Source organism: Lepidothrix coronata, unplaced genomic scaffold, assembly GCF_001604755.1.
Source record: "Lepidothrix coronata isolate B3197 unplaced genomic scaffold, Lepidothrix_coronata-1.0 Scaffold64, whole genome shotgun sequence".
NCBI lineage: Eukaryota > Metazoa > Chordata > Aves > Passeriformes > Pipridae > Lepidothrix > Lepidothrix coronata.
This window is the reverse complement of record NW_016690244.1, coordinates 1684327-1707765: the sequence shown is the minus strand read 5'-3', so window position 1 is coordinate 1707765 and position 23439 is coordinate 1684327. Positions and strand designations below refer to the sequence as shown.

Genomic DNA, 23439 nt, shown 5'->3' with positions numbered 1-23439 from the left:
GCAAGTTTAAGGCAGCTCCTGTGTGACAGCAAGACATGTACTCTGTCACCTGACAAACCCACACAGCAGTTTGTGCAATGCTGAGATGCACAAGAACAACCCTCTTAAACACAGCAGAAGAAAGGTCAGTCGCCAGAAAGGTTAAGCAATTACTTGCATTAGTAGGACAGCATAGATCTTACTGGTTGTAACAGGACATTAAACGGCTTATATAAAGCATTTATTTTATGTATCTCATAGTGGTTTTGACACCTCTCTCACAGGAGAAAAGTTTACCAATATGTAAAGCCTATGGCAGAACAACACATAGCACAGATTATTTTTTCCTGGAAGCACATGATGAAAGCACGAGAAAGTGCAAGCAAAGGAGAGAACCTGGATTTTAAACTGTTTTCACTATCTCCATTGTAACTTTTAATAATGAGTCAAATGCAAATAATAATTAAAAAAGCTAAATTTAATCTGAAAAGGTAAGCAGAGGAAAATAATTTAGGTAAGAAACTGGACATTATTGAAGCTATTTTACTGGAACAGTATGACTGATTTCAATCCAATCTTCCATAAATTTAGAAACAAAATCAAAATTCCCCCCATTTAAAAGTAGGCATAACCACTCCTTGATATATATAATACCTAAGATAGAATGTAAATATGTTGGTGCTTTATTTACTCATCACCTTGTATACAGACTCAGTGGATATTAATTAACACATGAAAGTGTCCAGTGTACTTAATAACTAATTAGAGTAGAAGTTAGATGATGCGATCTCAAATTTAAGCCTTGGGCTATGTAAAGACATGCACTCAATAGGCTATTGAAATATAAAGAGAATGCTTGTAGCATATGAAGGTTACAAGCCCCATGTAGCACAGCACACTGCTCTCCAGGATCTCCACGGCTCTGCTCGTGCACTGCAGCAGAAGTGGAGGAGCACACGCCTGCTCTCAGCAATATGCATTTGTGGTTGCATTCAGGATGAGAGCAAAACAATATCCTGTTTTACAGAAATGAATCTCTGGTGTCAGATGCCTTTTTCCTTCCTCTTCAGTTGTAAGCCACTAAGCCACAGGAACATTGTGACTGTATGTCTGATTGCTGCAAGAGTATCAGAAAGCACCTTTGAAGTGTCATGATCTGCAATTATAACCCTGTAATACATCTTAATACAATAGACTGCAATATCACTTCACAGGCAGGAGAGGTTTTCCTTACACAAACAATTTTTAGTCAGGAAGAAATTTCTCTTTTAAGTGGATTTCAACACACAAACTAACTTATATTAACAGAAACAGTGATCTAAAGCATGCAGTAGAGGATCTGTATTTACAGTCAATTAGATGAAGCCTGATGCAGACAGTAACAGGTAGGACATCTGACATTATGGATGATACCATGTCCTTAAACAAATTCCATTTTGCCCAGATGTGTTTTGAGTTGCAGTAGTTTCAGATAACAGAGGGACCTTTCTTCCGTATGTACTTTGACACTTAAGTAAAGGAGGACAAATTAAGGACAAAATACCAGCTTTCACTTTGAATTTCACCTCTCCTTCTCCATTTCTTTCACGTCCATTACCAAGTATAAAAAACATACAACAAACCACCAAGTTTTTGATACTCTGTTCACCTGGATGCAAGTGCAATTTCATTCACATTCACTAGTGCTGCAAAGGGATCAGACTCAATTAAACCACTCACGCTTTTTAGAATTCTCTATAGCTTTCCTCTAAGAGAATTTTCACAGTGCAATCAGACCACATCCTCACAAAAAAGGTAGTCCAGAAAAAAGAATATGCCATGCTGTGTTTCTAAATTACTGCAAGCAGCTGAGTAAGCAACCTATTAGGTGAACAGGAAGCCAGGCATGTTTGAAAATACAATTACTGCAATGCTAATGTGTCACTGTCACTGATTTGGACTTTAGAGTTGCCTTCACAAAGGCAAAGCGACCAAAAGTGATAACTATGAAATGCAATGGGTGGGAAACTGTTGTGTAACTGCTGCTGGGGGTGGGGGGTGTCTTTGCTTTAATTGTTGCTGATATGTTTTCATAACAATTTTTTCCACCATATCAAAACACCAAGTAAAACTCCACTATGCACGAACTTGTTTGATGTTTTCGATTTGCCCCTGTAAAATTTTCCTCTCCCCAAGCATCTCTATACATCAGAGGCAGCTATAGATACTCCAAAGAATGGTTTTAGTAAACTAAGATACATATTAAGGACCTGGTTTAAGAGTATTTTAAGATTTAATGCTTCTGCCTCCTTGTGGCAGACGTTGGCATGAGCCTCTTTCCAGAGCTAGTTCAGCTGCAAATGCATCTGTGAGTTCTGAAACACAGAAGCATTGGCTCTCCTATAAAATCATCAAAAAGCAGATTACAGCTAATATTTTAAATGAGTGAGAAACCACAAGAAGTTGCAGGACAAAAAGAAACAAGAAAAACTCACTGGAAAGTTTGTGGCTATTCAGCAAACCTCTGAAGGCATCAGCTCAAGGGAAAGCAAAGCTGAACAGTGTCCCAGTAGTCATCCAGAAGCCTTAGCAAGCTGAGCCCAAAACTCGCCAGCACTTTCTGAATGTTTCTACCTCACTTATCCTTCATAAATATTCTGTGGGAATCATTGGCTTTGATGTGGAAAGCCTTAAATTGCTTGAGAGTTGGTCCGTATGATGCTTACTTCTCTTTTTGTTATACCGACACAAATACAATATGCCATGCTGATGGGTTATTGTCCCACTGCAGCAGAAGCTGGAAGATCTGACCTGCTCTACATGTGGAAATTATTCTCTACAACCTAACATAGTTTTCACCTTTGAATCACATAACACACGTTTAAGTAACAACAGAACAGCTGTAGCTATTCAGAGTAAATGTTCAAGTGGTCCTCTACTCCTCCAGTCCTGCGATTAACAACTGCTTCAGGAAAAGGTACAAGAAGACATTCAAGCATGGAGTGGTACTGCTCCAGAGCGAGCAATCTTGTCTTCTGAGCCCTAGTAAAGTGACAGCTTTCAGAGCTAAGGGTTAGATAAGCATCATTATGCTGAACACACCTCAGCAGACAAGATTTTTTNAGGATTTAGCAGACTTTTCAGTTTGTTTTAGGCACCTTCAGTGAAGGACTTCAGTCAAACTTTTAATGCTGAAATACAGGTATGTTGCAGGATACTGAACACACCTCAGCAGATTTTTTTTTTTTTTTTTTGAGGATTTAGCAGACTTTTCAGTTTGTTTTAGGCACCTTCAGTGAAGGACTTCAGTCAAACTTTTAATGCTGAAATACAGGTATGTTGCAGGATACACACCACTTTTACCAAAGAGTTTGCCAGTTGCTTGATAGAGTTCAGGCAAATGCTAACCTTCCTTCCTTATGTCACTTCCAAATCACAGAAGAGTTTGTAATCAGTACCCTTGCTGGTTGCAAGTTCAATACATATGACCCCAGCATCTATCTGGGAGACTAGCATTATGTTCAACAACTCTGAGTTACAAGGTCTAAGCCAGAGTTGAAAGTTTAGTGGTTTCAGTCTAGTTTACTTGTGGCTCTTCATCAAGCCCAATCAATAATGATAGTTTTACTGCATACCAGGACCTAAATGGAGTAGTTCTTGAGAAAGAACATATTAAGGTCAATATGGGAGAAAGACTGAAATACTCAAAATTCATTCTGCAGATACTTCTTTACTCTAATGAGGCAAAGTATATAAGGAGTTTAAAAAGTATTAGAGACTAAGTCCCTAAATAAAAGTTTCATCACTGAAGACAAAAACTAATCACTACAACCTTAAACATGAGGAACTCTGAAGCAGTTCTGGCACAAGAGTAGCCACTTAACTGTGACATGAGAACACTTCAGTTCATGGACACTTCCCAGTCCAAACACATGGCCTTTTATAATTTTTTCCCATACTTTCTAAAGCAGACATATCAACAGTTTAACAACCGTTGTTATAAGGAGAATTTCATATTAATACTTGTGCTGCAAAGGCCGGTACAGCCACTATTTCTTAGTAACGATAAAACTTCTCATATGCTGCATTTGGGAAATAACATCCTAGAAAAAAACAAGATTAAGGAGAAGTTAGGAGAAGACTCTGGATTTTACAAAAAAGCAAAACTTAAGATAAAATATCTTTCTACTTCACAGTGCAATTTAATCAGTTGAATAACAGACTGAAACGAAGGGATACCAGACTATTGCACTGTAATAAAAAATTTGGGCCTGGTGAACTAGAACTGAAAACAAGTAGCCAAAGGGCACAGAAAATAAGAACTTAATGCTATTTTCACTTAGCTTTCCTTAATTACTTTTCAAAATAAGTGTTAGAGAGAACATTTCTGAATAAAAATCAACACTAGAAAGTTACACAAACATACATCAGATCATATCTAGCTCAAATAATGCTTTACAATACAAAGTTTGTCAATATATAGTAATTTGATATGTATATTGTCCTATTGCATGGGAAAACAAAGAATATAAGTGATTGAAGATCAGGGGTAATATATTTATTTCACCAAACTGTAAATTGACCCTAGGATTCACGCTTCCTCTAAAAGAAGTGCAAGATCTCATGAACAACTCCTGCAGTGTCCTCTTCTGGACAATTGATGCTTTTAATTTTTACTATCAGATACCCGTAATATGCTTTCACTCAGTAAGACAGAGAAACTCCTCTTTCAGAAGTTCACAGGGTAATATGGAGACATGTACTACATTCTTTGAGGGAGATAGTTTTGTTGTAGTTTTATTTTCCAAAGGAATCCAAACAGAGCTTGCTGGCCTACTGCATGTGGTGTCCTACAACAAGGACTAAATATTCTACAATTTTCTCCTTGTATGGTCTATTTTCAGTTCAATACAGCTAGATTTCCACTGAGACCATAACATCATCTGTTTACATATTCTGTCAAGTGTTCCCAAGACCCACTTCAATTGTTTTTCTAAGTGTAGGGCCTCTGCTGTAGGTCCTCAAATAAAGTGCATGCAATATTGATCAAAGTCCTGCTCGCACTCCATGCAAGTTTCAATATATTCCTATTAGATGAATACAAGCAGAGCTTGATCTTTAACAGGATAAGCAAGCACTGTACTGCAGGAGAAAATAGAGCTCAGTTGTTCTAAGTAGCTTAGAGTTTTGTCTAGTCTTTGGAGGTCCATTTAAAAGCCACTGGGAGGATTAACAAGAATTTCCCTCCCCCAGTCCTTACAGTCAGACATGGTTATGGAGGCACACAGCATGGTCTTACTACTTTTGTTGCCCACAAATGTAAACAATGGAAATAAAGTTTGTGCACTTTAAGTCTAAGACACATTAGCATGCTCTTCCAGATTATCACCTCCCTCCACAAGTTTTTGATGGGCATGTTTTCAACCTGTACAATACTCTAGTTTTCCCTTCTTAATTTTGAAACTATCCAATTAACATTTACATTTTAACCTGTACATGGAGAGGGATTCAAACCAATCTCAGCTATCAAGGCACTGTCTTTAGAGTTCAGATGCTTTCTCCATTTGAGCACTATTCACACTTAAAAGAAAATGAAACCAACAAAATTTCTCATTTTGTCAGAGACAAGTTTTCCTTACATCATTGATCACAATTTTATGTTTCCATTGAAGCCTACAGGATTTCTGTTGGCACTACGTCAACCTTTTCAATAACTTGTTAGTAGCTTTTATTTTTGAAGGTTTCATTCAAGTTTGTACACCTGTGTGAATTTTGCTCTGACACATTAATTACCTTGCACATCCACTACAGCTGGAACAAGAAATACACTGGAAATAAGAAATAAGTCAAGCTTATACAGAATTGCTTTATCCAGTTCTTTGCCTACATTACCCCTATTTCAGTTTCTTTCTTAGAAAACCTGAATATTTCATTTAAAATGAAATTAAGTTCCTGACCTCCCACATCAGTGAACTTTGAGGTATTACTAAAAATTACTTGTAGGTCCTTGGCTTTTTTAACAATTCCATCCCCCAGATGTGTGAAACATTGGTGTTTATTAAAATAATCCCAGTTACAGCTGATAGTCCACTTCACAGATAGGGTGCCAGTCACTCCACAAAATATTCTCAGACACTGGAAGAACTGCAGAGTACTGAAGATAATTGTCATGGACTTTGAAAACAGAACTCTTCATCAGGGTGCAAGATTATGGGTAAGATAAGAGTAATGCAAGCTTTGGTGACTGTGGGGAAGTTAACTAGTTTCTGCTAGGAAGACATCAAGAAAGTCTCAAAGAATCTTCATTTGAGTCTAAAAGTTTGTCATCAGAATGACACCTGTGTCTCTAAACATGCTGGGAGAACCAGCATCCTGAACCTTACATTGAATTAAATCATCAATACGAAAGTCTCATTTTCTTTCCTGTTTCAGATAACTTCCACCAATGCTTAGCATTAACAAGTGAATAACAAAGTCACTGTTAATACAGAATGGGGGGAAAAAAAAAAGAAAGCTGTCATTTCCTGATTACAGTTTGAGTTCAAATATAAACACAGCTTGATGGAACCAAAAAGGAGCACTCACACAATTAAGATCCAAACTCATCAGGCAACTAATCTGTACCCTGAAACATAAAGACTAGAAAGCAGCCTGATATAACTAAATTTTACCAGTGTTCAATGACTATAGCTTCTGCAGAACCATGTAGTAGACAGTAGAGCTCACAAGCTCTTGAAGTAAATCTTGACATAAAACTGAAACACTGAGATCTCTGATTAACAAAAGCTTCTTAGCTCTGAGACCAGACAAAGAGACTTTAGAAAGAGCCCACATTCAGAAAACCTGGGACAAATAGATTGACTTTGAAGACAGAGAATATCTGTTCTCTGACTTTGAGTTAAACTGAATTGTAACGGTTGAAGAACTGGTCCATATGTTCAAGAGGTATTTTCCATCTCCAGCTTTTATGATTCATACATAGATTGCAATGTCATTGCTACAGGGTAAATACATTTTAAATTAGACTATGTAAAGAAGCTCTAAAGTCGCTATGACAGTTGCAGCAAAATGCCTTCTCATTACAAAGCATAACATATCTTTATAACCAAATCAGCTTTTTTAGCTATTCCCCCAAAACATAGCCTGCAGATTTATTTTTGTTGATCCACCAGTTGTTTCTCCCAGACTTGCATGGTTAATTATCAAACAGAATGATCATCATTTAGATTATTAAAACAATCTGTCAGCCAGCTTTGTTCTCTTTCATGTGAAAGATAGGAAAGGTGAAAGGTTTTTAAAGTTTTTGTCAGGACCTTGTTTAGAAAGGCAGAGAAAGAGTTCTATACCACCAGCCCTGATCTGACCATCTTCCCTAGGCGTGCCCCCAACCCCAGTCACAGCTCAATGCCAGCTGTTTCTTCTCTGAAGGTTAGCCCCTACCCATCAGCTAATGTTTGCTCTGGAAAATCATCAATCCCTTTGTTAGTGCAGCTGATGGCGGATCCAGCCGTGTCTCTTGGTTGCATTTCCTTTCCAGGTGTAAGGCTTCAGGAATATGAAAGATGAGAGGCACAAAGAGCAGAGTCCATCTGTTACTTTTAAATACTAGTACAAGAGGGCAAAAGTCCCCTAAAAATAACTTAAACTCTCCTGCTCCCACCTATCTCCCAATCTCTAAAAATATTGGGACACTGAAGAAAGCTGGGGGGGACACAGTAGTATGCACGTAGGCTGCAATTATCATACTAACTACATTTTGCATCAAATTGATTGCATTAACAAGAAAACAGAATTTTTTTAAAAAAAAATCTATATGAACTGTTCATTCGAAGAACAATTAAATCTAAAGTAAGAAAAATCATGACAAATTGCTGACAAGTGTTAAAACATCATCCATTGGCAGCTTCTTTTTCTTTTGAAAAGATGTCATAGCAAAGTCAAAACCAAGAAGTCTACAATAGAAGATATCAAATGACATATTTAATAGTACATGGGGCAAGATGTTTGTGTGTAAAATCCTTTGTCAATCCTTGCTATCAGTCAACACGCACACTTCAGGGACACGACAGAAAATGTAATGAAAAGACCCTACTGTAAGATTATGTTTAGCTTCAAACAGTATTATCTGAAGTTTATCAGACAAGACCTGAACCTTGGGAAGAGTCAAGAAGTCCAGAATAATGTTGCTGGATGCAGCAAGGAGATAGTTTCCTTAAAAGACTCACAGATTTAAAGAGTTCTGAATTCAATCAATCCACTAGAGAATTTTGGTAGAATTCAACTGTGTAGCTGTGTGAACAACAAAATTAATTAAGCCTGATAGTGAATGTACACACGTCTGACAGCTGATTGACTTTAACTGAATTATTCCTTGAGCTCTGGGGTGAGCTCATCTCTTAACCAGAATGTCTGCACAGGAAGGAAAGTTTAGCCTTATTCTTGAAAAAACTGAGCCTTTTGTCCCAGTGTTAGGAAATCCATAACCATCTCCAATGTAAGCAAGCTAATTGGGGACATCAAAATGGGAGGCAGCCTGGGCTGCAGTGCTTGTGCATTGCTGGAGTTTGCAGTCCTGAGGGATATGGGTCAGGTAAAGAGTAAAGTTAGACCCCTGAACTTTAGGAAAGCAAACTTCCATCTCTTCAAGGAGATAGTCAATAGGAACCCCTTGGAGAGTACCCCCAGGGGCAGGGGAGTAGAACAGAGCTGGCAGATCTTTAAGGAAGTCTTCCATAGAGCGGCAAAGCTAGCAATCCCCAGAAGTAAAAAATCAGACAAGGAATGCTCAGTAGCGAACTGCTGATCAAACTAAAGGGGAAAGAAGCAAATGCACAGTGGAAACAAGGACAGGTAACCTGGGGAGAGTATAGAGATGAAGTTCAGTTGTGTAGGGGTAGGGTGAGAAAGGCCAAGGCGAAGCTGGATCTGAACCTGACAAAGAACACGAAGAATAACAAGAAGGGCTTCTACTGGTCTGTTAACCAAAAAACGATGGACAAAGGTGTATCCCTCCAATAAACAACGCTGGTAAACTCATAACAACAGATAACAAGAAGGCTGAGGTACTCAAAAAATTGACTCTGCAGTTTAGAAGTGAGATTTCCAAAAGGAGCAGGGCATTTTCAGTGGCAATACAATGTGTGACACAGGAAGAACTTTGTCTTTATTGGTTAAAAAATTTGTAGAACCAAATAGTTTTCAGTCTTTTTAAATCTTATTAAATTCTACTTCGAGAAAAAATTAGTTCTGAGAGACAACATAAATGCAGCTGACAGATAGCTTTTAGGAATGTTTTACATCTATGGAAATCATTACTAATGCTACTAGTTTCCCTCATCTCCAGCACACATATTTCTCTAGGCAAACCTGAGCACACGGAGCAGACACTTAGCATAATACACTCACTTGGTCTTCATCATCAAAAGTAATTACATAACAAATGAACAGAGTAAAAAGTTTGCTGGTCTAGAAAAAAAATCCAACTATGGCAGCTGTTTAGAATTATCACTTTGAACAAAAGCATTTTTTCCCTGCATGCTGATTTTAAGATTAGTAAAATTATAGATGGAATCTTCTGAACTTGAAAGCGCAACACAATACCAATGGTATCTGACTGAGTAATGATGAGAAAGGAAATGTGTTCTATTTTTCCTCACACCTGTAGAAGAGTCCTCTTATTTTTCAATAACCATTACACCTAAAGTTTAACATCTATATACCATAATCAGGGGAAATTTAACACAATTATTTTACCAAGACTTACCATCATACCTTCTGGAAAGCATGCACTCTCCAGACTTTTAAGTATTGTAATACTAGACTCATGCAATTGTTGTGTATTGGTAACTAATGCCCAAATCCCACACTTGGTGAGGGATATGTATATCTCCAACCCACAGAGTGGCCTAGAGGTACCAGGTACATAGATTGCAGAAGAATTGCATTTTGTGATTTACACTTACCCAGAGAGCATAAGCCCTGCTTTTGACTGAAGGTTTTGGTTTCTTTCTAAAGATACAGAACTACTAACATAGCAGGCTGAAGACTGATGGTATCAGATACAAAGTGTTTCTCCACAAGTAGCAAGAGAAAGCATGGGCTTGAACCTTATCAACTCCATTGCTTCCCTCCAGGCACAGGGTCTCATCCTGCTTGCATCTTACAAAACAGCTTTATGTTCAATTCAGTAGGCTGCTTGGTGATTTTGCAAAGACAACAGGCAGCATATTTGGATGAGCAACCTTTGAGTAACACTACATACATTTACATTTACTCCTATTCTGCCACTGACCAGAAGAAATCAGTTTCCTTTTTTAGTTTCCCTTCTTATTTCGTTTACAAAAGCCTTAGCTTTTCAAAGCTAAGTTTATGCTGTACTTTGCATGGCATCAGATACAACCACTCTTGAGTCTCATTTGGCTGAGTTATCTTCAGACAATAAAAACAGCTTACGCACCTTGCTGTACCAGTGCATTTAGCTGAGTAGCCAACTCAGTGTGCCCAGCTCTCCTGTTACTTGCAGAGCAGTCCCTGAGATTAACAGGTCTGCTCTGCCCTTGCCACTGACCTTTGTGAAGTTGGGCTTGTCAGAGCAGGCTACAGATTCCTGTTGCTTTCAAAAAGAGATGCCAGGTTCAGTCTTCCCATATGATGGCCTACCAAAAGTATCAAAGTAGAAGCAGCAGCCGACAGATTTTACTGAGGAAACATCCAACTATGAGTCAAGTAGAGCCTTTAAGACCAGGTTTCCAACTGACTGGAAGAAATCACCAAGCTCTAGCAGAAGAGATTAACAAGCGCTACGAGAAGTGAGACACAAAAAAAGGCTGTCTAATATTTTGTCTACTATTAATGAAGACTGACCTACTACATGGGTCAGTCTTTATTAATCATAGACAAAATCCCACAAAGGCTATAATGTGCATAACACAGCATATACTGTGGATGTAATAAAGGCAGCAGACTTGGAGTATTGATCACAGACATTTGAACTTTCCAATCCTTCAGTGAACTTAAAAGTACAATTATTCTTTTATACATCATGCCTTCCAACAAGTGTTTAACTAGTTAAATTTGTTTCCATAAGGCACTGCCTCAAACTTAATGAATTATCTAAGGTAAGCCTAAAAGAGGCTTGTTAAAATTCAGTGACTCTGTTTGACATGTCAAAAAAATTCAGCTTCTTTCATTGCATATTTGATTTTTTCCACATGCTTATCCAAATGTAACCCGGATTAAAATGCAACAAGAACCAAGTTCAAATGTTGTACAACTATGAGGATGTATGGTATAGAGGTATGTAGAGTTCTGAAAAGATGTATTATGGAAAGGAGGTATTTAGGGGTTTTTTTATTCAGTATATTAGAAAACTGACAAATTTCCCTTATTAACTCCAATTAAGCTCATTGAATTTTGCTAGGTTTTTTGGTTATATGCCAAGTGTCAGGAGGCAGTAACGTATTTCTGTGGCTGGGGTTGTCTAGTTTGCCTTTGGAAAGTCACCAGATCTCATTTGACCTTTATAATAACGTTTAACCCTAGTAGCTGGACTAAGTAACTCTCATTTAAATGAGCAAACTGGTACAGCTCAAACCTAGGTCAAGAGTGAAGGAATGCTGTTGCCCTTTGACAGCTGTTCAGTGGCTTCTGGGAAAATTGTTGGTGTTCTCAGTATGTTTTCTAGTGGACAGGCACATAACCTAAAGTTTACTGCCACAGTGTGCAGCGCTCAGCAGAAAAGCAAACAGCTGAGTCATCAGGGAGACAGTGACTTTCTCAATACTGACTTTTTCCAAGTCAGACTTGAGGCACTAAAGGGAAAACAAACAAATAAGATTCTAAAGAGCTGAATACATGACTATTTATTACTCTTTATTTAGTATTTAGAATTAGGTATCTCAAACCACTTTAGAAGAAAAGTCATTCCACAGGAATGGATCTTCTGAGCCACTGCTAACAGGTGCTCCAATTATCTTTGTGTTCAGGTGACATGCCAGATCCCATAAAGGAAACTCACCACTACCCATCTCCCTGCATTAAGAAGTGATGAATTTCCTCTGCAGGTGTCTTATTTTGGATACAAGCAGGCTGTAATAATCTCAACTGCTACCAGCAGCCATACCTGGAGTAGCTTTTTAAAACTAAATAAATGCTCTACTCTCATGCTGCACAATTAATCAGAAGGTTCATTTGACCTTATGCACTGTGAAAGAGACTACTAAACTGACACCTGTCTAATTATCTGCTTATCAACACATTACTGCTCCAACACATATACAGGAAGAACACAAGGGCAAAAACAAGGCAAGGGGAAAGCAGGGACACACACACATAACAGGGAGGAAGCAAGAGAGAGATTTGAAATCTTTGACCTGGAATTCAGTGAAACAGCTGCCACAGTAAAGCTGGAATATCATCCTTCCTAGCTTCTGTCTTCTTGTCTGGTTCACTGGTATTTCCATCATCTCAATCACAAAGAAGCTGTGAAACTATCACAAGGAATGCTAGAAGATCTGTTTAAAATTTAGATACTACACTGAATGTTTGTCAACATCCACTGTCTGTTCAGATTCCTCTAAGAAACCGTTAACCACTGCATACTCATCCCTATGTTTAAAGACCAGGATATTGAAGAAAACACATCATTATGACCTTAGGGCATTGATGCCAAGTTCAGTAACAGACCAGCAAGAAAGCAAAGAGCTTGTGTTACCACAACCAGAAAGCCAGAGCAATAACTGTGTAACAAAGCAGCAGTGGAACCAGACAGAGAAACTTTATGAAAGTTCAGCTGAGAGTCCACCTGTCCTGTGGCCCATTGGACACCGTTTCACTTTCTGCATTTTTACTTCATTAGCTCATAAGTTAATGTCTCGCTAATAGATATGGGGAGGGAGGAAATGCTGAAATGTTCTATATTATTTTTAATGGCATTTAATACACACCAATTATTCTGCAGGCTCATTTAGCACCTAATATTAAAGATGTATTCATATATTTCTAGAAAGTAATATAATCTAAGCATTTCTAAAGATACCCTTGCTAACAACCGTTGTGCAAGAGACCTGGAATACTGCCACTAAGACACCAGCCAACAGTAAAGACGAAATGAATTGTCAGATTTCACCAGCTCCCCAGTGTGCTCATGAGCAAGAAAAGACAGCCTATCACTGTCTTCTGCTTGCATATAAGGTGAATTTATTTCTGAGATCTGATTAGGTTTTTACCCACTTTTTGCCTCATCAACAGTTAGCACATAGCAAATTAGAAGGATCATTGTCTTGTTATTCTTCCTTTTAGGACACTTCACCTATAGTTTCCTTCAATGCCTCAGCCTTAAACTGGCATCTGAAATACTGGGTTTCATCTGTTTTTTCTAAGGAAGAAATAGGTTTTTTCTTCATTTTTACTATATGACCCCAGTAGTTCCTAGCACATAGTTCTCAAGTCATTACCAGTAATGAGTGAATTGTTCATGTTAAAACTGCTTCTAGGGACAGCCAAGCTGCAATGCCAAGTGCCTTGTGTCCCAGCCTGCCTGTGTACCTGTGATTCCTGATGTCAGACAGACTGTCCCACACAACTTTAAGAAGTTTTTCCTTGGTTGTCATCCCACTCAGCAAAAGCAGCATCGTGTTATAAATCAGCTCTAACATCATGCTTGATAAAATGCCACTTCCTCATTCATTGTCATCAATAGTAAGAGCCAGTTGCACTTGAGGAAGCTCACACAGCCTTCAGAGTACCACAGAAGGACTAAGTTCACTTCAGAGCTTCTCACAAAATTGCCACAGACTTCACACATCAAGCAGTGCCACTAGCCAAGCACAGTACTGTAGGCAATTCTGGCTCATTAGCATCTATTTGCTCCTTGATCCCATCCCTCAAGCCAGTTTAGTGCATCTGAAGGCAGCAAGAGCCAACACAGCTCCGTGAATGCCAGTTCAGAAGCTTGAGTTTGGTTTGGCTTTCCTGCCCACCCCTCCAAGTCCTTTAATTCAATAGACTAATTCCTCGACTTCAAAAAAGATCAACCTTTTAGACTATTGGCTTCTTATTCTGACATTGAGAAAGTGGAATTCTTGAAAAAAAAAAAAAAAAACAAACTAGCTTCAAGAAGGTACTAATGCCTCTTTCCCAGGGCAGTCAGAAGGAACCTCTAAATCAAGTTCTAAAGATGCCTCCCCTGCAACAAGACATTTTCCCAGGCTTAAGGGGCAGGGGGGGGAAAAAAAACCCAAACAAACCACCATTCTCTGAGCAGCTTCACATAAAAAAACCCTTAGCATACAAATTCCACGTGTCCATGAGAGCGGTGAGTTAATAGAAACTTATTAAAAACCTTCCCCAGATAGCATATTTGAGATAGATAAACATGCTTCAGCTTATCCAACACAAAATATAAGCATGTCTGCGTAGCACAAAGCAAAATAAGTCAGGGAAAAATGTTATTTTCTATGACTCATTGACCCCACCTGCAGAACTCCTTTCAAATCTCTCACCCAATGGACCTTCCAACTTCACATAGATTGTGGAAATGAAAAAAGAAAACTTGGGTGAGGGAAGGAGGGAATCAATTTAACTTTTAACATTTCTTAGCTGCATCAAAGGTCTCAGCCATGTAGTTCTATTAAATTTCTGTGTGGATTCTCATAAGATGCATGTGGAAAAGCCTTCACTGGGTTCACTGCATGAGACTCAAGAAAATGCAGGCAATATGAATTTGAACTTTAATCTTTTTCTTTCCTGGAAAGCCATCTTAAAAAAAAATAATTTTAAATAAACTATATATAGATGCTGACAAGTTGCAAGGCTGAATACAAATCTCTGATCCAATACAAATATTTTGTCACTCAGCTCATGAGAGTGCACAGCAGTATTCAGGTCTCCCAAACTGAACCACGGCATGGCTACACATCCTCACAGTTGGTACTGGCATTTGTAATATCCATGAGGCAAGTTTATAGGCTTATTAAACCCAAACCACAGCAGACAAAAGCTTACAGTAAACAAGGATGAAAAAGAAAAGATTAGAGCGTAAATGACAAAGGAAGATGAGATTAAAATGTAAGGGGTACAACATAGGTGGAGGAAAATTACCCACAAGCATGCTTTAATACATTAGAACAACCTTTTTCCTGCAGATGCTGGATGGTCTAGACATACTTTCCTGGTAGTTAATCCCTTAACTCTGCTCCTGGTTTGACAGGGTTGTAACACTACAAACAATCTTTATTATGCACTTATCTTCCCTTTCCTCCTCAAAAAGGAAATCAAGTGTGTAGAGCATAAGGTGCACTTCATATGATTTGTTAGGATGATCTCCTCCTGACTTAGGAATGCACCTCCCACTAACTCCCATGCAACTGCAGACACACAGGAAGAGGGGAACAGTCCTTGTACATGTTAGTGATACTCCATGGACTTTTTCTTGCTCCCTGTCCAATGCCCTAGGATGGGGCAAGCAATAACCACTGAAATGAATTAACCTTTTGTCTACATATTCTTCATTCTTCCCCCCAACAGTAAAAATTCCGTGTTTAAAAGGTGAAAGAAAACATAGCAACCTTTGCAAGCAAAAAACAATACTTTTGTGTGAAGAGGAAGAACAAAACTCTCACAATACTTTGTGGAAACAGAACTATTAACACTAGAAGGGTCGTGAAATAGGTAGCTAACAGTCCAGGAAGCATTTAGGCACCTTCCCGCCCCCCCATCCTAATTTGAATACAAATTAAATTCATGGTTTCTCTGGCTTTAGTTTTTGAGGCCAAATATCAACTTATTGGAAGTTTCCTCCCTTAGTGCATATATGTCCTTCAGAACGAAAATCCAATATGTCAGATCAAGGGTTAACTCACCAGAGTAATTTAAGTTTTTCATAGTGTCAAGGGAGGGTGATGGGTTTGGGTTTTGTGGGTTGTTTGGGTCTTTTTTTAAAAAGAAGAAGTGAAGGTAGAAAGCAGCAGGAAAAAAAACAAAAGTAGAGGTTGGAGGAAAGCAACGTCAACACAATCACTACTGAACAAACACCTGAAGAGTTTTTAAAGACAAAGTTGCTTTAGTTGAAATACATTGTTCTTTAATGGCAAAGCAAGCCTATGGTCAAAAAAATTCCTTCAGTTTGATAAACTAACAGAAACCCTGAATATCATTCAGATTCTTATAAAGAATCATTACCAGTAATATTGCTTTCTGGCTATTGCTGAACAGCTTTCTGGCTTCAGTCTGGGTTCACAACAAGTTCTCCTGAAAATTTTGACCGTTGCAACCACTTCACAACCCGGTTATTTTAAGTAGGACAAAAAACAATGGCGTGGGGGGAAAGGCTGGCATGAGAGAACATGACTTCATGTGTTGCCAAAGAGCATCAAACACGTACACTTCTAACTTAAGGGACAAGATGCAAAGAATAGGGGTATGCAGCCATAACTACCATCCCTGACAAACCACAAGGGGCACCACTGCACTAGAGGAGGCACAGCTATACAAGTCCCTCCATGAACAGGAACTGCATCTAACAGTCTGCCACAGGATATCCTGCAACAGCCTGAGAGATCAGCATGACCTAGTTGGGCTGTTGCAGGTAGATAACACTCTCTGATCCTCTCATAGATTCATTTTAAAAGGAAGCATGTGTCAACCTGAACTTCTTATCCGTTTTGACAAGGTCATATTACCTGATGGGGCTGCGAACTGGACCATCTGCTGTAGGAAGGAGCACCAGAAGTCTTGTTGGCTGTAGGTCTCTGCAAAATAAAAGAAAGGCACATTAAATATTCACCAAAATGTTTGTCATACACACAGTAAAGTTCACCAGTGTCAACCATGTAAGTGCCTATAGTAAAAAAAAACCTAACAAAAACCTCCAGAAACCACAAATATGATACAGCAGCATTAAAATCAGAGATGAAAGTTTGCTGAATTTGCAACCAATGATCTGTTCAGCCTTGAACCTCAGAACCTTGATTTTCACCTTATTTTTAACATGTCACCTAGACCACGAATTTAAATGCTAAACTGGGGCTGCAAAGCACTACCCATCAGCCAGGTAACTTCCTCAGATTTAGCAAACATGTTCCAAAGGGAAGAGCAACTGACATTATCTACCTGGACTTCTGCAAAGGGTTTGATGTTGTCTCACATGACATCCTTGTCTCTAAATTGGAGAGACATGAATTTAACAAATGGACTGCCCAGTGGATAAAGAATTGGCTATAAGGTCACTCTCAAAGAGTTGTCACTGTACTGCACTTGGACATTGAGCCATTGACCACAAGTGGTGTTTCCTGTGGGTCAGGAGGCTTGAAGGAAGGGTGCCAAGAGAAAATACAGCAAAATTGTTCTTTCAGAATCATTGTACCTTACCCAAAAATGAAACTTACGTATTTTTGGAATAGGTAATAGATTATATATTTAACAAGCAGTTTTTATGATTTATCCCTATACTTCTCTCACCCATTTCTCTAATTTTTTTTTCTGAAACACTAAGAAAAAAGACCACACCATATACTTTTACATCTATGTCATATTTCCACCTCATGTGTGCCCCATATAGACCTTATAATCAAACTGCTTTTGATATTGCAAAAGAGTGAATGCAATATTGTGTCTAGTAGAACTCAACTAATTATTTTATTACACATTACCCCCGGTTTCAAAATTATTTTATATCGTCAACTTCAACACCATTTACTCCTAGGTTAGGCCAGAGCCTTTCATAATATGGTGCCTCCAAATCCACTTCTCACTTATGTGAATTTGATATTTCAAGAAAAACCTAAAACACCAGGCAATAGCCAATAGTCAAATTTCTTGCAAGTATATCATTATCATATTGTATAAGCTCAGGTATTACAAAACCCTCATGACAGCAAGACTATCCATATCAGGAAGACCAGGTAGGTTTGAGTTTCTTTCTCATGAGATCTGAATTCAAACAGGCTCACGATACAGACATGAGATACTTGTTTATCAGTACATTATGTCACCAGCAGGATGCTAAAAGGGGGACAGATTCATATTTGAACCATATGGACATAAATTCTACTAAAAAAATGCAAGTATGACAATCCATGTGATATTAATACCACAATGTAGTACACTCTTTGTAAATATGAAAATAAATAGCTTATGGCTTTTAACACCCAAGGATATAGTACATTTCTATGCCAATTGTAACCACTAGGGCTTATACCTCATTACATATTCTAAAGCTGGCATGTCATTCCCACTAATGAGAAACAGCCACTGCTGTAATTGTGCTTAAGTGTTACTCTATCAAAAAGCAGTTATTTTACAAATTTAATTAATAGCATTACTGTATAGTGCATTTAGCTTCTCCTAGACACCCTTAGAAGGACAGGCTACAGATACACCATGCGACAGAATAATACTTTCTTTTGACAGAAACTTCAGAAAAGACAAAATGCACACAATGCTGATTTCAGCTTTATAAACACTTACGAAAACTATCGCCATCTGCTTCAGGAGAATGACTGGTCAATCTATAAACAACAAGTTGAATAATGAGATAGCTGAAGTATTTTCTAGAAGCATCTGGAAGTTGTTTGCCAGAAAGATGCCTTTCCACAAGCACCACACATCTGTCTTAATTAATATATGTAATGTATGTCTGCCTTTAGTATCGTCCAATAAAACTGCATATTCCTCCTGTCTAAACTCATAAATACCAGTCTTGGGTTTCATTACTTACTCCAATACCTGTTACCTTTAGTAGGTACATTTCCTTTACAGCAATCACTCTTTTGAACTCTTCCATCTCAGTTTCAAGGACATCCAAAAGACAAATATCCCACAGAGAAATGGTACTGCAATATTACAGAGAAACAGGCAAATCCTTTCCAGAACAGACACCCAGCAGACAAATACCTCCAAAGACAAAGGCAGAAGATGATTATATTTTTAACTTTACAAACAAGAAGGGACTAGAGCTTCAGAAGTACTTATAAACTGACCTCCATTTTCCAATTTGATTAAGTAGGCACTTTAAAAAAAACTACAAACAAACAAAATAAATAAAAATAAAACAACAAAAAAACCCCAAACCCCAGTGAAAACAGAGGTCTAAGACCAGCATTTATTTCCCCTATCCTTCCAGGATTTTTTTCTTCCTCCATTCACAGATCAAAAAGTAAGTTCACTTGCACATTCCAAGGCAACCAAACTACTAAGTTATAGAGCAAAGGCTCACACACAATATCTGGAAAACACATTCATCTAAGCTTCAGGTTCTAAGGGGCAATAGGAAAAAACCTGAAGGCCAGACCACAACCCCCAATCATCTCAACAGTTAAAATACTTAAGGCAAGAGACTTAAGAAGTTATGCATGAACAAACACTAAACACACACACTCTCACTCCTATTTCACTACAGTCAGTAGAAATTGGACAACCACCTGCCTCTAGGAATATGACTCTTCACTCCTAGCAGCCAGGGTCACAAGCTAGACCACACTCTCCGCTGGATGAGAAGCTTCTGCATACAACTTGTGCACAAAGGAAACCTCCACGTGTTGTATTTTCACAAGGTATTTTACCAGAGAGAACACAGGCTGCATTTAGCCCTTTAAGCCACATCCTTTTCTTCAGTTAAAATCACCTTCCACTTCACTCTTTCTTTCGAAAAAGGAGCCCAGCACACACACAGAACATTTAAGGACTCTCCTACTGGCACAACTAGCACCTAAACAGAAACCCTAAACATAAACTTCCTCTTTGGTCTTGTAGAGTTCCCTAACACCATCATTGAAAACATCAAAACCAAGCAGCTCTCAACTACTCCAGGGTCTGTAGCAAGTCCTAAGCCCTCCCACTTAGCTAATTTTATATCCAGCCCTTCTACCTTCCTAAGCTTGTTTCTACTCAGTACAAGCTGCCTCTCAGCCATACGTAAGTACAGAACCCCTCCCCAACTATTAAAAACTAATTAGGTCTCACTGCACTAATTACCTGCTTGTCCAAGGTGTTCCTTATGTCCTTGACCCTTCTTCTCATTTCCCCCACCTGTGAAGAGAGGTTAAACTCACTCAGCTGCAGGTGATCACCAGTTGCTTTAAAAGACCGATGAACTTCTGATGAAAAATTTAAAAAGGTATAAGAATCACAGCAGATTCTTATCTTCATTCAGATGTACTTCTGAATGAAATAAAACTGGAAACTGGATGTGTGAGTTTTGGTATCTGAGACGGAAATCGTGGAAAAAGTGGTGAGGAAAGCTCGTGGTCTACACACAGCTGCCCAGACAGGAGTCAGTATGAGAGAAAAAAATCTGATGTAGATTCAGGTGCAACATTTCAAGCACACAGCCAGACCCAAGCCTGAATGTAAAGAATGCTGATGAAACATCAGACTGCCTCCAAATCCCAGTGAGAGCAGTAAAAAAAGTATTTTTCATAGCAGTAAAGTGGCACAGATAAAAGAAGAGCAAATGATGTACTGTATGTGCAAAGATGCTGTTTTATATGCAGTTCACAGGAAAATTGTTTTCTCAGAAGATTCCTACTATTGAACACAGTAGATAACATAGCAATAAGCAATGAAAAAAATTTTAGGAGAATACATGGAAATTTAAGTAGTGCTCAACATGAGAGCTCATGGAAATACGTACTACTATGTCATTCTTGGGCAAAGGGCTTAGTGACTGTATGCAGTACAAGCCAAGAACATATAGAGTCCATAAAGAATTCCTCAGTCAGTCAAGGAGAGGTCAATGTAAGGTCACACTCCAAAATTACGAAAAAAATCATGGCACGGAAAAAGAATTACAAGTGTCTTTATTCTGACAGTATTTCTAAAAACAAAAAAAAGTTTATGCTCTAATAACAAAGCCAAAGTTTATAACTTGTTCTACATCCAAATAACATTCTAAAGTCTTCTGATGGGTATGGCAATTTATCCCATTAGCTTGGAAAGGTATCTTAAGTTGGGATGAATTACTGTCTAGAAGTACCTGTCTCTTTCCATCCATTTACTGAAAAGAAAGGCTAAGCAGCCAGTTAAATTGAGACATCTAACTTGGGATGGTTAATGTTAGGTGAAATTAAATCTACCCACAGTCCCTGTTCTCCTTCCTACCAAGAGACTTAGGCAATTTGTCCTCTTCTAGGGTTTAAAGGGTTATTATGGTAGCAAATTTGCTATGTAGACAAGGGTACTTGTGAACTGCCTTATGAACTCCTACAAACCGTGTTAATGTTTAAAATGCAGCTCATTGGTAAAGATATGTACTGTCTTGACTTTCAGGACTTAGTAAGAATTTTTTGGATGGGCAAGAAGGCGAGAAAAGAATTTTATTTATAAATAGAGAAAATACAATATGGAAGTAAATAGAACATAATGCTAAACATTTAATCATATCAAAACCATTTTTTTCAGAGAAAAAGTACTTAGTATCTGTAGTACTTTGAGAATACAGTTATAGTTCCATGATATACATGATAAACCACCAATTCCTCAGCTCTTTGGTTTCCTGGTCTAAAATCTTGCTGGTATTCAGCAGGTATCTTGTTCACCAATCTTATTAGAGGTGTTGTTTGTTTAAAGAGTATAGAGTCCAGCTGTTTATGCAAGGAAGACATCAAACTCAGGATATATATTGCACTGTCCACTATTTAGATTACTTTTTTCTAATATTTGCTATGGAATTTCCCTTATTTTTTTCTTAAACTCAAAAATTCATTTGCTGAACAAAGTAATAGAGACATCTGACAACTCTGTAAGATGTTAAGGCACTGAAGTTCTTTCTTTGAAGTTTGCTTTCTTTTTTTTCATGGAGTTTTGTATATCTGTGACTTTTGCAAAGAGGAATCAGTAATGTTGTATTAAAAAGAAATAATATTCAATGGATGCTTATTGTGAGATACAGGCCTTTGGGTTTACTCGTTTATTTTATTTTTTTTTCATAGCATGAATTTATGAAGAGAAACGTGAGTGAAAAACAAAGTTTTTCATCCTATAAAAGGCTATAATATCTTTTATCACTCTCCAGGAACGACTGATGGGTGAAGTCCTTTTGACATTAACCGCAGCAGACTGGAGCAGGGGGGAGGTGGTTTGCGAAGTACTGAGTTTTATTTCTCTTCACTTCTTGAGCTTATTCCACAACAATTCTAATTTCTAAATAGAAGCTAAATAAAAATGGTGACAACTTAACTGATTCTATCTGATCAAAAATAGTGCTTAGAGGAATTTTGAACCAGTTTGAAATTTGAACCAGTGATATCTGATAAAACAACATAGACTTCATGCCTACATATCAATCCATACCTGCCTGTGGTCCGGCTCCAGACACACTTAAGCCATGCTGATTCTCTGTGTGAGGTAAGACCTCAGACACTTAATAAAACTAAATCCTTTACAGCCTCTTCCTTACAGACATCATCTCAAAGGATCAGAGGAGTCAGCTGAGTGGAAAGGGTATCTCTGCTTCCAATCTGGTATCACACCTGACCCCATGGGGAGACAAACCCCACTAAAGCCTGCTCATTACAAATGCGCTGCTCACCCATGAAGCCATTTTCACTCCTGTGCCATAAATATACACGATTCCTTGCTCTCTTCAAAACCTCATCCCATTTTTTAACAATACCAATACTATGCTGGAAATTCACAGCTAGTGCCACTCTGGAAATAAGACAAAACAAATTCCCAATACTTTAAATATTCATGGTTTCTTCAAAAATATATAAGTTAAAAATCCTCCAAAACTGCCTGGAAAACTGCCTTCTTTCTAGTGAGGCTAGTACTATAAAATTTAAGAGAAATTTATTTTGATTTTTTGTTTTGGTTTGGTTTTTTGGGTTTTGGCTGGGAAAAATGAAGAGAGAAAAGGCTGATAATTAGATTAATAACAGAAATGTTATTTCATTTACAGCTATGCAGCAGTTTTTACCACGCAATGGTGATCATTGCTGATCGTGGAGTTAGCACACAAAATTAAATGTAGTGATGTTGACAACAGTGGAATGATGGTACGTGACATGACAATATGGTCTTTTCTTCCATGCAAAGGACACATGATGCATTCTTCAGCTAGCTTGGCAGCTGAGTGAATAGCATATGTCAAAGTGACATCATTGTTTTCCAGGGATGAGATGATGCAGGGGAATCACCAACTATGTTGTCCCATAAAAGTGTAAAATCAAGAAGAAAACACTAAAAAAGCAGCTGATCTGGATACAACGGCAGGAGATAAAATGTAACAGAGTTAAAAGAGGTAAAGTTTGTACGTAATGAAATACATTTATAAGTTGTGTATGAAAAAGTGTGCAGTGGGAAAACAATTTCCTTAACACTGTTACACAATGTCATTAGGGATTACTTCCTCTAGCTTACAGAAATCAATGTTATGACAGGAAGAGACAAAGCAGGAAAGATATTGACTGAGCTGTCAACCATAGAAGTACATCTCTGAACCTGTGGGTTTGGGCTTTGATGAAGCAAAGGCATTCCATAGATGCT

General features: G+C 38.1%; 1 protein-coding gene across 3 annotated transcripts in view; it reads right to left on the bottom strand.

Annotated features, from left to right (window-relative positions):
* RBMS3 (RNA binding motif single stranded interacting protein 3) overlaps positions 1–23439 on the bottom strand; it is a 711089-nt gene that overhangs the window by 581491 nt on the left and 106159 nt on the right. For 2 of the 3 annotated variants that reach the window (XM_017817959.1, XM_017817960.1), the window contains exon 1: positions 16638–16703. Coding sequence is in view for 1 of the 3 variants with exons in the window: in XM_017817961.1 (XP_017673450.1) it covers positions 16638–16706 (69 nt within the window). In the remaining 2 variants the exon portion in view is untranslated. Of the gene's footprint in view, positions 1–16637; positions 16707–23439 lie in introns of those variants that run through there. The other variant, XM_017817961.1, reaches the window with a different exon arrangement.